Source organism: Histoplasma capsulatum (genome assembly GCF_000150115.1).
Source record: "Histoplasma capsulatum G186AR genomic scaffold supercont2.1, whole genome shotgun sequence".
Classification (NCBI taxonomy): domain Eukaryota; kingdom Fungi; phylum Ascomycota; class Eurotiomycetes; order Onygenales; family Ajellomycetaceae; genus Histoplasma; species Histoplasma capsulatum.
The window spans coordinates 2565666-2579123 of record NW_025544801.1 but is presented as its reverse complement, the minus strand read 5'-3'; the positions used below and the strand labels follow the sequence as shown (position 1 = coordinate 2579123).

Genomic DNA, 13458 nt, shown 5'->3' with positions numbered 1-13458 from the left:
TCATTCACTGAATAGACGCTCTCTTATTTGCTAAACGCGGGATTAAAGGAGAAGATATTTTAAATTTTATTTTTGATATGCATGATACCCCAAAATTTCAATTACCTGGGTAGATTACGGTGGGTACATAGAAAGAAACGAGAATAGAAGCTTAAGGATTTTTCTTTCCTTTGGTTATTTTTTAACGGAGAAGAAAAGAAAATGCTTATGTCCCTTAGGCGTATGTTATCAAAACAAATGTACAGTACAGAGAGTTACATTAGTACACAATAAAGGGGCAAGAATGTTGGTAGTTAAAAAGGATTACGGATGGAGTACGTCGTAGTACATTGTGTGGATATTCTATATATATATATATATGGCTTGAACCAGAGACTGTGAAAATCGCTAATAGGGAGAACGATCGGGGCCGAAAGCGAGAAGGAAAGAGGAAATGTAGTATATGTAGTATAGCATAAACATTATTAAAACAATGAGGAAAATGAAAAGAAAACCGATTTGTGGCGGTGATGTATGTGTGTGGTCTAGGTCTGGAGATTTTTTGAGAGGTAATGGCCCGAGTTTGGACATGTTCTTTTCTAGTACGCCTGTCCGATCATAGGCCTCGAAAATTGTCGTTCGGGTGATGGGTCCCTCATATTCATATGGTTTATGTTGTCCGCATTTGCTGGGATTAAATGGTCGGTGCTGTTTGTATACATGTGGTGAGATTTTTCGCTAGTGGATGAACCCATGTAAGGATCGTAAGGGGAGGTGCGGTTGTAGTAGCCCGTTGAGCCTCTCCAAGAAGAGTAGTGCGGGGGAACGGTTTCTAGAAGGGAATTTCGAGCGTCTAGGGGAGTGAGGTTATCTAGGTCTCGATCCATGGTTTCTTTGAAAATTTTAAATGATATCGTTAGCCATACTCCGTACTCGTTTTTCGTCCAATGGAATTAATTACAAGAAACTTACCAGGGTCTTTCCGCCTCCTCGCGGAATGTGGGTTCTTCTTGAACAGAAGTATTATGGCATTGACAACGATCAAAATGGCAAGGATGCCAGTCAGTGCTGATTGAACTGCAATCAGAACGACACCAGTGACTGTTTGCGTTGTCGTTGACAGCCCCAGCTCCTGAACGAAGACTAGAATGCATGCAACAGAGAGGACACGGACCACTTGAATGGATATATTGATCCATTGGCCTGACTTTGCTTCGTAGGGTCTCGACCACAGGAGGAGGATGAACATGATTGCCTCGACGATAAGTTGGCCAGCCGTCTGGACGAGTCCATGGCCATCGCCCCCAGCAATGATGCAACCTCTTGCAAGCATGTAGACGATGGTGGGGACGAAAATCCACCAATATCCCTTTCTGTAGTTGTCGTAGAAAAGACTGTATTTCCGCCATGTTTCCCGATCTTCGTATAGCGCAGCTGCACTACCTTCTACTTTCTTATATTTTCGAGCCACACTCCAAATCTTGAACGTAAAATATCCTAGAATCCCGGTAAAAATGGCGAGGGTGACACCTGCAAGGACTTTGGCGGCCCATGAATCGCCTCGGGTGAATTGGAAAACGCAGTAGAGGGTAAAGATGCCGTACAACACGAGAATCAAATTGGTGATTGTCCTCGCTAGTATTCCCCAGTAATCCTTCCGGAAGTTCGTTAATTTCTTCGGAAAAGATGCAAACATAGCCCAGACCTCAAGAATAACCTTGAAGAGCAATATACCAACCGCAATGGCCGCAACGACGATAGCAAATATCAACAGCACTGTCATAAAGGTATTAGATTTCGGAACCGAGAGCATTTCGACGTATGCCTGGATTCCCTTGACAACATGATTAATGCCGCCCTCGTCCTCAGTGCCACCTGCTTTGGATGTCTCATTGATCGACGTGGATATCTCCCGAACCGCAATACCGGCAGAATTGAAAATGGAATTCCATGAACGTTTTGCATTACTCGAGGTACCAGACCCTTCGTCAAATATAAGCGTGGCATTTTCAAGGAATTGGACATTGTCGTTTGTCAGATTGCCCCCGGTCTTATTTCTAAAATCGTCAATCGACATCTGCATTTGTTTCCAAGGAATCAGCCCGGTGCTGAACGCAAAGTTTTTGGTGAAGCTGCGGTAAATCGGCGGGTAGTTGACGCTAAGCATGCCGTTGGTTGCCATCGAATGAAACCACCCAACAACCTCACCGAATGTCGGGCTTGATGTAGCAGCACCGGGATGCCCACCTGCCACCAAAGCTGCGGCGCCTGACAATACCAAGGCAGCCCCTACGACTCCAGCTGCGGCATATGATACCGCGGGTGCCTCTAATGATTTGCCATTGCCTACAGTTGAACTGATACAAGCAAGGGTCTGACCTCCGTCATTCGATTTTAAGAGCATGGTCGCGTGTGCCTGGAGGTCGGGAATTGCAAATGCAATGGATGGGATTTTCTCTGCGAACTTGGAAGGAATTTTTTGACTTCCTTTGGCCGTAAATCGTCCCGCAGGAACTGTAGACAGACATGAGTCAATATGAGATATACCAATCAAGTCAATAAATCTAGTTAACGTACCAGGGCATAGTTGATCGACTTTTGTTGCCTCATCACAGGGATTGAAACTTTGAGTGATTTTCTGGCCATAAGCCTCGACGAGCAACACTGCCGTCACATTTTGGATCTTTGAACTACTCCCTGCAACATCGAAGATGAAGTCATTGGTAGTGCGGTCGAACTCTAGGTTGATTTTTTCGACATTGATCTCGGAGTTATCAAGGCACGATGTGAAGCCATTGTTTTTCAGGACATCTATTCCATCAACGTGATGTGAAAACAGGCTCCAGGCCAAAAGAAGGGAAGTTATTGACCAAGGTCGGATCCACATATTGACTGAATCAGTCGGGAAGCCACCTGGGACGAGTTCTATCCCAGACGATGAAGCTATGAAAAGTTAGACAAGACAAAGATGGTACAGACCTCAAAGAAAAGAGGCACTCCGAGACAAACAGAGACAAGAGAGTAATCCCGATGGCGTGGGCAAAATTATGCACTCACCTGTAAAAAGCAAACACAAGCGGCGAATGTGGCGTAAGTTGGCAATCTCCAAAATTGTATGGATAAAGAAATCAAAAATAAAGGATTTGTATATTTAGAGTCAGAGACCCAGGAGTCAAGAGAGAATAATAAGGAAGGTTGACATGGAAGGAGGAAACATCTACGCGCTGGGAGTCTTTATGCAAAAACAAGAGCAGACATGATTTGCCAGCTCAAGGAAATGTCTTGCAGCTGGTTCCTTTGTGGAGCTGTTTTGGACTATCTCCAGGCTGTCAAGAAAAATGGGAAGTAAGAGACAAAGCAAGAGGGAGGGGAGGGGAGAGAAAGAGATAATTTTTTAGAAGAGATGGAAATGAGAACCCGCTGATTTCCTTTCTAACCTAACTTAACGGCTCTTGTTCCTCAGTCTTCTCGACGAAAGAGCAGGAAAAAAACGAATCGACATCAAAACCATGGGCGCGGGGAACACAGGACACACGCCCAGCTTGTATCACCTTGCATCATGCCAGCAATCTAGGGGGAGAATCCACTCCAGCGATCCAGCCCAACTCCGCCCTCCCATGTGGACGTACATCTTGTTCCCTTCCCGTTTTTCCCCTTGGACCGCGGGCATGATGTCTCACGACTGCGTTGACAAAGCAAGGAGAGCTAACTAGCGCGGAAGCCAAATTGGCAGCCGGGACCAGTGAGAGGCATTGTCTGGCGCTGAATGGAAACGGTCAAGTGGATAGCTTCTTGTGATAGTTTCAGCCACAGGATCCACACCGTTTTGCTGGCCGTTGTCCTTGAGGTCGTCATGCTTAGAATGCCGACGAGGTGGCCGACTACGGTTTTGTCCTTTGAGGAGGAAGTTCAAATGAACGAAGAGCGAGAGCTGTGCCGAGTCCCTCGGGCGGAACTGAGCGAGATATCTCCCTTGCAGATTCAGCAGTATGGAGTTCCCTGAAAATATGGGGGTTAATGCCCGCTGGCAAAAGCAACGCCTCACTATTTGCCAGTATCTGCGTGTCCGTGTCTGTTGTCCGTTTTTTTCGGGCGTCTTCGTCAACTAGTGAGGAGCTGGGGCGCAGTGTTTCATCGCTGGCAAATCAGAAGCCTGATCAGGGTCCACTGTGGCCAGGCCAGGGGCGGATCTCGATCTGGAAGCAAAGCTTGAACGATCAACAGATTCACGGCGAGGAGGAAGCTGAGAGGAATGCTCGACGAGCGAACCCCACTGGTTACGAAGGGGAACCAAACTCATGGCCCAAGAGACGAAAACTTCTCCACAACCGTTCATCTAATTTTAGAGCATGAAAAATGTCCCGAAATTCTTGTCGTACCAAGCAAGTGGATGAAGCGATTAATGAATTAGATAGATATCGACGGGCATTGCGTTTCTCAATGAACCCACCACCAAGGAATACTGAGTGCAAGTCTTCCAAAAAAAAAAAAAAATATGCCCAGTGTTCGCAGCGGTCAATAGCGGTACCGTTGGTCTTGACAGTATATATTGTTTCCTTCCAAATTGATTGAAACTGAGATGTTGCTGGGCCCGTATCTTGATGGAATATAAAACAAACTCGTCATAACAATATAATATAGATATATACATATATACGCATGGCTTCATGTTGAAGACGATCTCATTGCGTCAGATAAAAAAAGAAAATTGAGAAATAAATACAAAAGTGCCAGATAGAAAACAAGAAGAATATGAGCGTCAGGGTACGGACATATATCTACAATATGCCCTGAAGCCATACAATACATGGCATCCTCCATCTCACTTTCTCCCCCTGATGATAGTAAAATAACAAGACATACGCGACATCATGGTCACTTTTGGGCGGCGGCTTTCTCCCGCATCGCCGCGCGTGCACTCCGACTTCCCCCAAGCTTCGGGCCACGGGGGACATCCCGCTTAGTCGTTTTTGAAGTCCTTGTCCGAGCACCACGGCGCCTGGAGTATATGGCATCCAAAAAGTCACGGCGGAACTGCTCCGCAATGCGATCGTCTGCCGCTTGCTCATCGTTTTGCTGGCTAACAACTTCAGGCTCATCGTAGACGTCGACTGTAAAATGAAACGAAGGTAGATATTAGTTTGTTATGCTTCCAATAAAAGGGGAAGTATATATGTGCACATGTTGTAAAGCATATGGTAAGTAGATGATAAGAGAGACAACTCACGTTTGCTCTCCCGAAGAACCTCCTCAACAAGCTTATCTCGTCTAATATCTTCACTATTTCTTCTCTTCCGGGCCCGCCAATTTTTGCCATCCTTGGAGCCCGGTCGTGCTTTGTTGGAAGTGGCGTCTTTGTCCTCATCCTCATCTTCATCCGGCACTTGATCGCCTGCGAGCCTTCTTGTCGCTGCTTCAGTCCGTTCGATATTACGGAGTTTTGCGTCGGGTCCCAGGTCGATTTCATGCAACTTGCCTAACGATGCTGGCTGGCGTTGGGGAAGCACGAGATCCGAGGTAGGGCCTCGCACTGCGGCCTGAGATGCTAGCTGGTCATGATGATCCGCGGTGTTGTTGTTCTTGTGTTTTTCATGACGTTTAGCCATCTCTGACTCTATATACGCCATCCTTATCACGTTAGTCATTCCCCTATTCATCCATAGAAGGATAAAACAGAAGAATATCCTTCATACAAATACAGAAAACAAATAACAATGGATATCGGGGAAAACGTACATATGCTTATCCACATCCACTCTTTGACCAGTATGGGCAACAAAGCGATCCGAAATGCCTCGGATAACCACATTTTCAGGGTCATGAGCCACAGATCCAGCTTGCAATTGAGACTCGCCATGGCCATCATCGACAGGCTTTGGCAAGGCAGTAAACTCAACGCCACCCCTTCGACTCTTGATGGCTTTTCGAAGGCGAAAGATGTCTGTAATACCAGTGCCCATTTCTCCCGGCTCATTTGAATTTGTTTCTGAGGCTTCTCTATCATGCACCTCTGCGGACCGGCGAGTAGAGGATTCGGGAGCCGGAGCGGCTTGTGGTGGTTGTGATTGATCTGACGAAGTTTCCGAGCGCTTTCGGAGGAACTTTCGTCTCTTGACCGGCCTAAAGAGCAGCTCTTCAGTCTCCATGGTTGACATAGCTGTTAAATTATTAGAGGATAGTTGTTGAATGCTTTTTACACAGCAGGAGAGCGTAGTTTGGAGTTGCGTTGAAGTCAGTTGCTGTTGAAGTTGTGAAGAGGCGAGGGATCAAGCCTGGAGCCAATGGTTGGCCAAAGTCAAAAGTTGGTGATCAACTGCAAACAACTCCTCGGTTCTGCTCCCCACCACTTTTACCACTCCTTGCAGCTATTAAATCAACACCACCACCTCATCGAATTATCTATCATACATCCAACACCATTTCCCGATTGCCTATTTACATGCGACTGCCATTTAAGATTTTTTCTATGGTCAGAGTGCTAGCTCTGTGATATACGCTTTGCGTATTTCAGGTTCTTGAAGATTTCAACCTCACCAATATTCACAACACAGTACGCGAGGGATAGAGATGAGCTCTCTAGTACCTCCAGCAACCGCTGAATACGGCGGCGGTATGTCCCATACATCTTTACTCCTTTAAGCCGCGCGGGTATCCTATCTGCTAACTCCAATTTTCGCAGACGAGGTGTCCGCAATTATCCTCGACCCAGGCTATTCAACTGTACGCGCCGGCTTCGCGGGCGAAGACACACCGAAATCTGTCATTCCAACCTGCTACGGGAAGTACACTACAGATGCCCAGGACAAATACATTTATGGAGACAGCATCTACGTCACGCCACGGCCGGGGCTCTCCATTCACAATCCAATGGGGAGAGAGGGGATAGTAGAGGATTGGGACGCAGCAGAGAAAGTATGGGAATACTCATTCACATCCCGGTTAACGGGGGCCAAGTCCGGGAACCCTCTGTTTAATGGATTAAATGACACTGCCAACGGCGACCTACCGGCGGAGATGGATGTCGTGGAAGCGGAAGAGAAGCCGTTGGCTGATAGCCCGCTACTTATGACAGAGTGCGGTTGGAATCCTGTCAAGGCACGGGAAAAGACTATTGAAATAGCAATGGAGAAATGGGGGACCCCTGCCTTCTATCTGGCTCGGAATGGACCATTAGCTGCGTGAGTTCCTCCGCTTCGCCAGCACTTCCCCTTCTCTAGGTGAACCGAAATGTGATATACGGTACTAATATGTATGTCGTCCAGCTTCGCTTCAGGCAAAGCATCAGCCTTAGTTGTTGATGTTGGCGCATCAGGCGTTTCCATAACCCCCGTCCACGACGGCCTAGTTCTTAAAAGGGGCGTTCAACACTCCCCTCTTGGTGGAGAGTTTATCTCCTCACAGATCCGCGCCCTTTTCAGGACGAACTCGCCACAACCCATAACAATCACTCCACACTACCTCGTGTCTTCTAAGACAGCAGTGGATGCTGGTCAACAGGCCCAAGCAACCTACAAAACTATTCCCGCTGACCGGGCCCCAGACCCATCCTTCCGTCGACTCCTGGAAGACCGGACAATATCTGAATTCAAAGAGTGTGTGGTACAAGTTTGGCCCGGTCCGCATTCCCTATCCAGCACCGGCCCCAATGGCATCCCCAATGAGGAGATCGCTAGGGGGAGTCCAGGCCGCCCTTTCGAGTTCCCGGACGGCTACAACCAGGTATTTGGGGCCGAGCGATACCGCGTAGTTGAATCGCTATTCGACGCTCAAGCGGCGATTCCCGATACAGAACCAGAGTTCCCAGCGCCCACTGCTGCCCAAACAATACCAGAGCTAATCCGAAACTCTCTAAATCAAGTCGACGTAGATATCCGACCGCACTTGCTCGCCAATGTAGTCGTGACGGGTGCGACTAGTCTGCTGTACGGCTTCAATGATCGACTGAACTTTGAGCTTATGAACATGTTCCCGAGTCCCCGGGTACGTATAACTGCGCCTGGCAACACAGCGGAACGGAAATTTGGTTCATGGCTTGGGGGGAGTATTGTTGCGAGCCTGGGGACATTTCATCAAATGTGGATATCGAAGAAGGAGTTTGATGAGCATGGACCGAATATCGTGGAAAAAAGATGCAAATAATAAAATTGCCTACTTCACCTCTCACTTTTAGTTTCATATCGGTCGTTCGGTGTCATATCTCGGTGGTCTTGCTCTCTTCGGTTTCTCCGTGGTGGGGTCTCCAAAAACGATACGAGTGTTATGGACGACCATATTTGTGGAGAAACAAATCAATGTAGTTTTAAAAACGACTTTCATAGGCTTACAAAAGAAACAGACTTTGACATCACTTCGACCAGTAATTAATTACCTTCTTGTAATTATATCTTCATTTTCATGAGACACACTGACTCACGTGACCGTGGTTCGTGACAAAACGCCTCCACACGCTTGCTTCACGCGTCCATTGGCTTCAGCGTTGCCTATAAGACCTTCAGCCACTAGGCCTCCCTGCCTGGGCGGACGATGAGCCGAGCTCTTTTTCTTGTCCTTCTGTCCAGGCACCCCTTTGAACTCACAGAGGCATCAGACAAAAGCGAATAAAACCCTGTATGCTTCGAAGTTTTGTGACTCTCATCCTCCAGAGTCATTCCGTTCTTCATACTTACACAGTCTGCCATTCTCACCCGTCAAATACCCTACCCGTTGGTTTAGCAGCCATGTCTACTGTCTCCCGTAAACGGGATGCCAACCACCTAGGGGACAACGGTGGAACCGCTGCTGAAGCAGAGACAAAGAAACCCAAGCCAAATGGAAGTATTACGTCGTTTTTTGGCGCCCCCAAGGCTAGGGATTCCGCAGCGCAGAACACAACAAAGCTGTCCTTCGCTCCCAGCCCCAAAGTAAGTTTTAACAAGGAGAAATGGGTTGCTGGCCTAACAGCAGAGCAGAAGGAACTGCTCAAACTGGAAATAGACACATTGGACGAGAGCTGGCTGGCTCATTTGAAGGATGAGGTGATCACTACAGAATTTTTGAATCTGAAAAGGTTTTTGAAACGGGAAATTGCAGGAGGTGCGAAGATATTCCCACCGCTGGAGGAGGTGTATTCATGGTAAGACAAGAAAGAACAAAGTCCTTCTATAGAAGAAGTCAGAATCTTACTCCTCCGTCCTTTTTCACGATTTAGGTCCCGACACACTCCCCTCCACACAGTCCGCGCCGTAATCATCGGCCAAGATCCATATCACAACCACAACCAAGCCCATGGCCTCTGCTTCTCCGTCCGGCCTCCCATGCCTGCCCCTCCCTCACTAAAAAACATATACATAGCCCTTCAAAACGACTATCCCTCCTTCACCAAACCACCCAACAACGGAGGCTACCTTGCACCCTGGGCGAACCGTGGTGTCCTCATGTTAAATACATGTCTTACAGTCCGCGCGCATAATGCCAACAGCCACGCAAACCAGGGCTGGGAGAAGTTTACTCAGAAGGTCATTGATGTGGTGGCGAAGACGAGGACGCGTGGGGTTGTGTTTTTAGCTTGGGGTAAGCCGGCAGGAAAGCGTGTGGCCCATATTCTTCGGGACAAGGAGAAGAGGCATTGCGTATTGCAGTCTGTGCATCCCAGTCCGTTGAGTGCGCATGGTGGATTTGTAAGTTTTTCTACTCCGTAGTACGATTGCTCATTTATTCCTATTCATCATCATCTCACCTTTGGCTATGCAATTTTCCCGACCCTGGCTAACAGAAGAATGCGATTTTCTCATCCTTCTCTCCTTTTCTTACAGTTTAAATGCGGCCACTTTAAGAAGACCAATGAATGGCTTCTGGAACGTTATGGCAAAGATGGGATTATTGACTGGTCTCTCATCGAGGAGAAAACATCATCATCACCACCACCAACAGCACCAAAAACGAAGATAGCTGTAGCTACAGCGACTGAAACTAACGTTCAAAACAACTCCACCACAGTATCCACTACGGCCAAAGCGCAAGCTATCGTACCGAAAGGGGACGATGGGAAGAAAGCCACAGAGGCGAATGGGGGCGGGATCCCCAGTTCGTCTCTGTTATCGGAAGACGAGGATGATGATGCTGATGCATTGGCTGCTCTAGCGGAGGCGGAGTATGAACTTCCTAATTGATTCAGGAAACTGTATATGAGCGCAACACAGGAGTTTTGTGTGTCTTGAGTACGGGCGTGTTTGTGTGCATTCTTCTCATATTGCTGGCCAGAAATCATCAACTCTTGGGACCTTAGCCCGTCGATTGTTTTCCTTTTTTTTTCTTTTCGTTTTCCCCCCGATGGCTGCAAATGGCCTTTCGACATGGTGTGTAGAATTTTTTTTTTTTTCAATTCTCTCCTTTTCCCCTCGTGGATTTTGTTATTTATCTATTTATTTTTTGATTAATTTCATTCGATTCCATTCAGTTCAATTGGGTTTTCCCCCGATCTCTTTTATTTATTTCAAGGTTTTCCTGATTTCAGGTGAAAAGCTTCGAAGCGTTCGGCTGAGTCTTGGAAAATTTTTTAAAGTTCGAGACATGTTGCGATCCATCCATAGCTAGCCCAACGCAATTGAATGTTAATAGCAGGATCCACTAATTATGTGATCTGTCACAATCGGAAACTTTGCACAAGAGATAGTTACAGGGAGCGAAACGAGGTTGACAGCCTGCTTGATACAAGCCCTTGCAAATCGGAAAAACGCTAAGCTCGTACAGGTATCTAGGTCTCAACGAGATGTAAAACGTAGAGAGTTATTTCTTTCTTAGCTTGGTTAATAGCATGACCCCAAGCACAAAATGCAAACCCTCGCACGCTTCGCGCAGGGGATTATATAAAAAAAACAAAATACATTTAAAATAGCAATGCAGAGGCAAAACACATCAAATAAACGCAGATTATTTCAAACAGAAAACTAAACAAGAAAAAAAAAAAGGACAACCATTCAATTCAATTAACTAATAGTACGAAACAAGACAAACAACCAAAGAATCCCAGTTTTTCAATACATGGCATAATCGATATTGCACCAAAAAAAAATGGCGGCAGAGCTTACAGCTCCTCATGTCGGGTGGCTTCACCGGCAGTCTCCTCCGGTTTACCAGTTGATTCAGCCTTGGTTTCCTTGGCAGCGGCCTCTGTCGACGAAGGACTCTCCTCCTCGGGTTTCTTGGTGACATCACCGCTATCCTCGTCTACTTTCTCCGGATCATATGCGTCAACACTATATTTGCCATTATCCCGCACGAACTGGGCCAGCTCCTTGATGGTGCGCAAGCCTTGATACTCAATTGGAGAATCTTTGGCGCCCGCAGGGAAAAGCTTGATGGTTGGGAATCCCTGGATTTCGTCTGGCACATCGTTTGCGGTGGCATCAATCTTGGCGATTATGACCTTCGAGGCAAACTCTGGGTCATCGGCGTAGAGTTTGGCGAGTTGTTCGTATTTGGGCGCGAGGCTACAAGATGACGTCTCAGTATAATACAAGCAAATATGATCAGTGGCTAGTAGGGCTCGAGAGAAAACTCACGCTTTGCAGTGTCCACACCATGGGGCATAGAACTCGAGAAGAACATCCTTGTCGCTGTCTATGACAATCTCTTGGTAGGTGTGGGCAACGACAACGGTTACAGGGCCTTCCTGGCTCGCAGGGATAGGCTCGGACTTTATACTGGCTTCAATCTCACCATTGAGGACGGCTTGAACGAATGCCCCGAGGTCATCCCGGGTGATCTTCTTCTCCTGATCGTAGGGGAACTTTTTGTTTTCGGCAGGGTTGTGGATTGCGAACGCTGGGAACTTCTCGGGTTTAAGGTTCAGGTTGTCAGAGTGAGCTCCGTAAGCCTTGGCATCGATGGTTCCAAGATTGATGCGACCTTTATATTTTTTGGCAATAGGCTTCAACATGGCTGCGAACTCTTCACGCTCTTCAGGAGTCTCGGCAAATAGGTAGCCGAGTGGAAGGCCACTCTATTGATAGAGGCATTAGTATGATTGTTCTCGCAACATTATCCTGTTAAGCTCGGATTATACGAATTCTCGGCAAACTTACACCCATGTAGCTATTGTAGGTATCTGGTCCGATTTCGCCAACGAGAGGCATGCTGTAAACTTTCACAAAGTTGGTGATGTCTTCTTCAACAAATTTCCCTGAGAAGAGCTCTTTGCCTCCGTCGAAGTCCTTGTACAGAATAACGGCCGGATGCTTTACGTTTGCAGCAGCAGCCATTTCGGGGTCACTTGTTGCGGAGAAGAGGAAGTCATCACGCAGGGCCTCAGCCACAGCATGGAAAGTTTTATTCGAGGTCTTGTCATCAGAAGCAAAGTATCCAACAACGACGACCTTGTCCATTGCCTTCACATCTTCGAAATTTTGCATCGTTACCTGGCTGACTGTTGGAAGAGCTTGTTTGGACATGAAGGATGAGATGCTATGGGAAAAAGTCAGCTATGAAATTAAATTGATAATACCTGAATAGGGGGCAGAGGAAAACATACGCTCCACTTTTGCGAGCGCCATTGTATGGCTTGACATTCTGCAAACCACGGAAGATCTTGATTGTGGGATAACCTTCCACGTCGTACTCCTTGCACAGTTCACTCTCCGCCGTGCAGTCAATCTTAGCGAGGAGGATGTTCTTCTCCTTGAGCTCGGCTGCGGCAACTTCATATTCAGGGGCAAGAGCCTTGCAATGACCGCACCATGGCGCATAGAACTCCGCCATGACCAGGGGGTGCTGCTCCATGAAATCGTTGAACGTTGCTTTCTCGAGGACATGCACATGTGACTCTGCATCGGAAGCGGGAGCTTCAGAAGCAGGAGCTTCAGAAGCAGACGCCAGAGCCGTGAGCCCTAGGGCAGCCAGGCCAAAGGCAAAATCTCTGAACTGCCGCATAGTGACAGGATAGTAGACAGGAAAAAAGGGAGTACAAGGAAGGGTGTTGACCCAGGGGCCTCTGGCAAGACTCAATTCAGTGCCAGTAAAGAAGGACAGACGTGCACGCAACCCTATGAACACTTGGCGTGTTGTTGGACTGAAGCGGACGGGTGATGGATACAGTCCTAGGATGAAGCTGGGTTGTCGCCAAAGTGTCGAGTATATATAGCCTCCTCGCGAGATGAGGCCAGTTTGTTCTTTCCAGCCCCAGTTCAGGATTGCCTGTTTGGGCAGCTTCAGCACGCTAATATCTTGGCATAGCTTGGCTACTCCGTTTGCCAGATTAGTCAGGCAACGAGCTAAGTTAGTGACCTTTTCACCGATATCGTGCATACGCAGTAGACCGTAGCTATGTACTGTGTGTATCTGTGTTTAGGATGTTGGAAAGCTACCTGGTAAAGTCCTTGCGCAGGACCCGTTAAAGTTGAACAGCCCTGACCATATATCTGAACAGGGTCAGCCCATCTAAACTACACTGACAGACTTCTCAGCAGCATCAATGCACTCTCGCCACCTTTTAACACAGGATTG

The 13458-nt window shown here is 47.4% G+C and overlaps 5 protein-coding genes across 5 annotated transcripts; 2 read left to right on the top strand and 3 right to left on the bottom strand.

The window, feature by feature from the left end:
* Positions 1 to 343: 343 nt before the first annotated feature.
* Positions 344 to 3293, bottom strand: HCBG_00829 (DUF907 domain-containing protein; the record flags this gene model as incomplete). Its single annotated transcript, XM_045427879.1, has 4 exons — positions 344 to 871; positions 952 to 2493; positions 2557 to 2922; positions 3037 to 3293. The coding sequence occupies 3 exons, from the start codon at positions 2864 to 2866 to the stop codon at positions 579 to 581; spliced, it is 2145 nt and encodes a 714-aa protein (XP_045291854.1).
* A 703-nt stretch (positions 3294 to 3996) lies between these two features.
* Positions 3997 to 4332, top strand: HCBG_00828 (uncharacterized protein; the record flags this gene model as incomplete). The annotated part of the gene is made up of 1 exon (XM_045427878.1): positions 3997 to 4332. One exon carries the CDS (start codon positions 3997 to 3999, stop codon positions 4330 to 4332), a length of 336 nt encoding a protein of 111 aa, XP_045291853.1.
* Positions 4333 to 4641: 309 nt separating this feature from the next.
* Positions 4642 to 6125, bottom strand: HCBG_00827 (uncharacterized protein; the record flags this gene model as incomplete). Its single annotated transcript, XM_045427877.1, has 3 exons — positions 4642 to 5090; positions 5207 to 5607; positions 5716 to 6125. 3 exons carry the CDS (start codon positions 6123 to 6125, stop codon positions 4855 to 4857), a joined length of 1047 nt encoding a protein of 348 aa, XP_045291852.1.
* A 209-nt stretch (positions 6126 to 6334) lies between these two features.
* HCBG_00826 (uracil-DNA glycosylase) lies at positions 6335 to 11623 on the top strand (the record flags this gene model as incomplete). The annotated part of the gene is made up of 7 exons (XM_045427876.1): positions 6335 to 6589; positions 6659 to 7157; positions 7242 to 7959; positions 8150 to 8272; positions 8622 to 9091; positions 9167 to 9635; positions 9771 to 11623. 7 exons carry the CDS (start codon positions 6547 to 6549, stop codon positions 10125 to 10127), a joined length of 2679 nt encoding a protein of 892 aa, XP_045291851.1.
* Positions 9814 to 13077, bottom strand: HCBG_00825 (disulfidisomerase; the record flags this gene model as incomplete). Its single annotated transcript, XM_045427875.1, has 4 exons — positions 9814 to 11447; positions 11520 to 11959; positions 12042 to 12420; positions 12488 to 13077. 4 exons carry the CDS (start codon positions 12883 to 12885, stop codon positions 11042 to 11044), a joined length of 1623 nt encoding a protein of 540 aa, XP_045291850.1.
* Between the last annotated feature and the right edge of the window lie 381 nt (positions 13078 to 13458).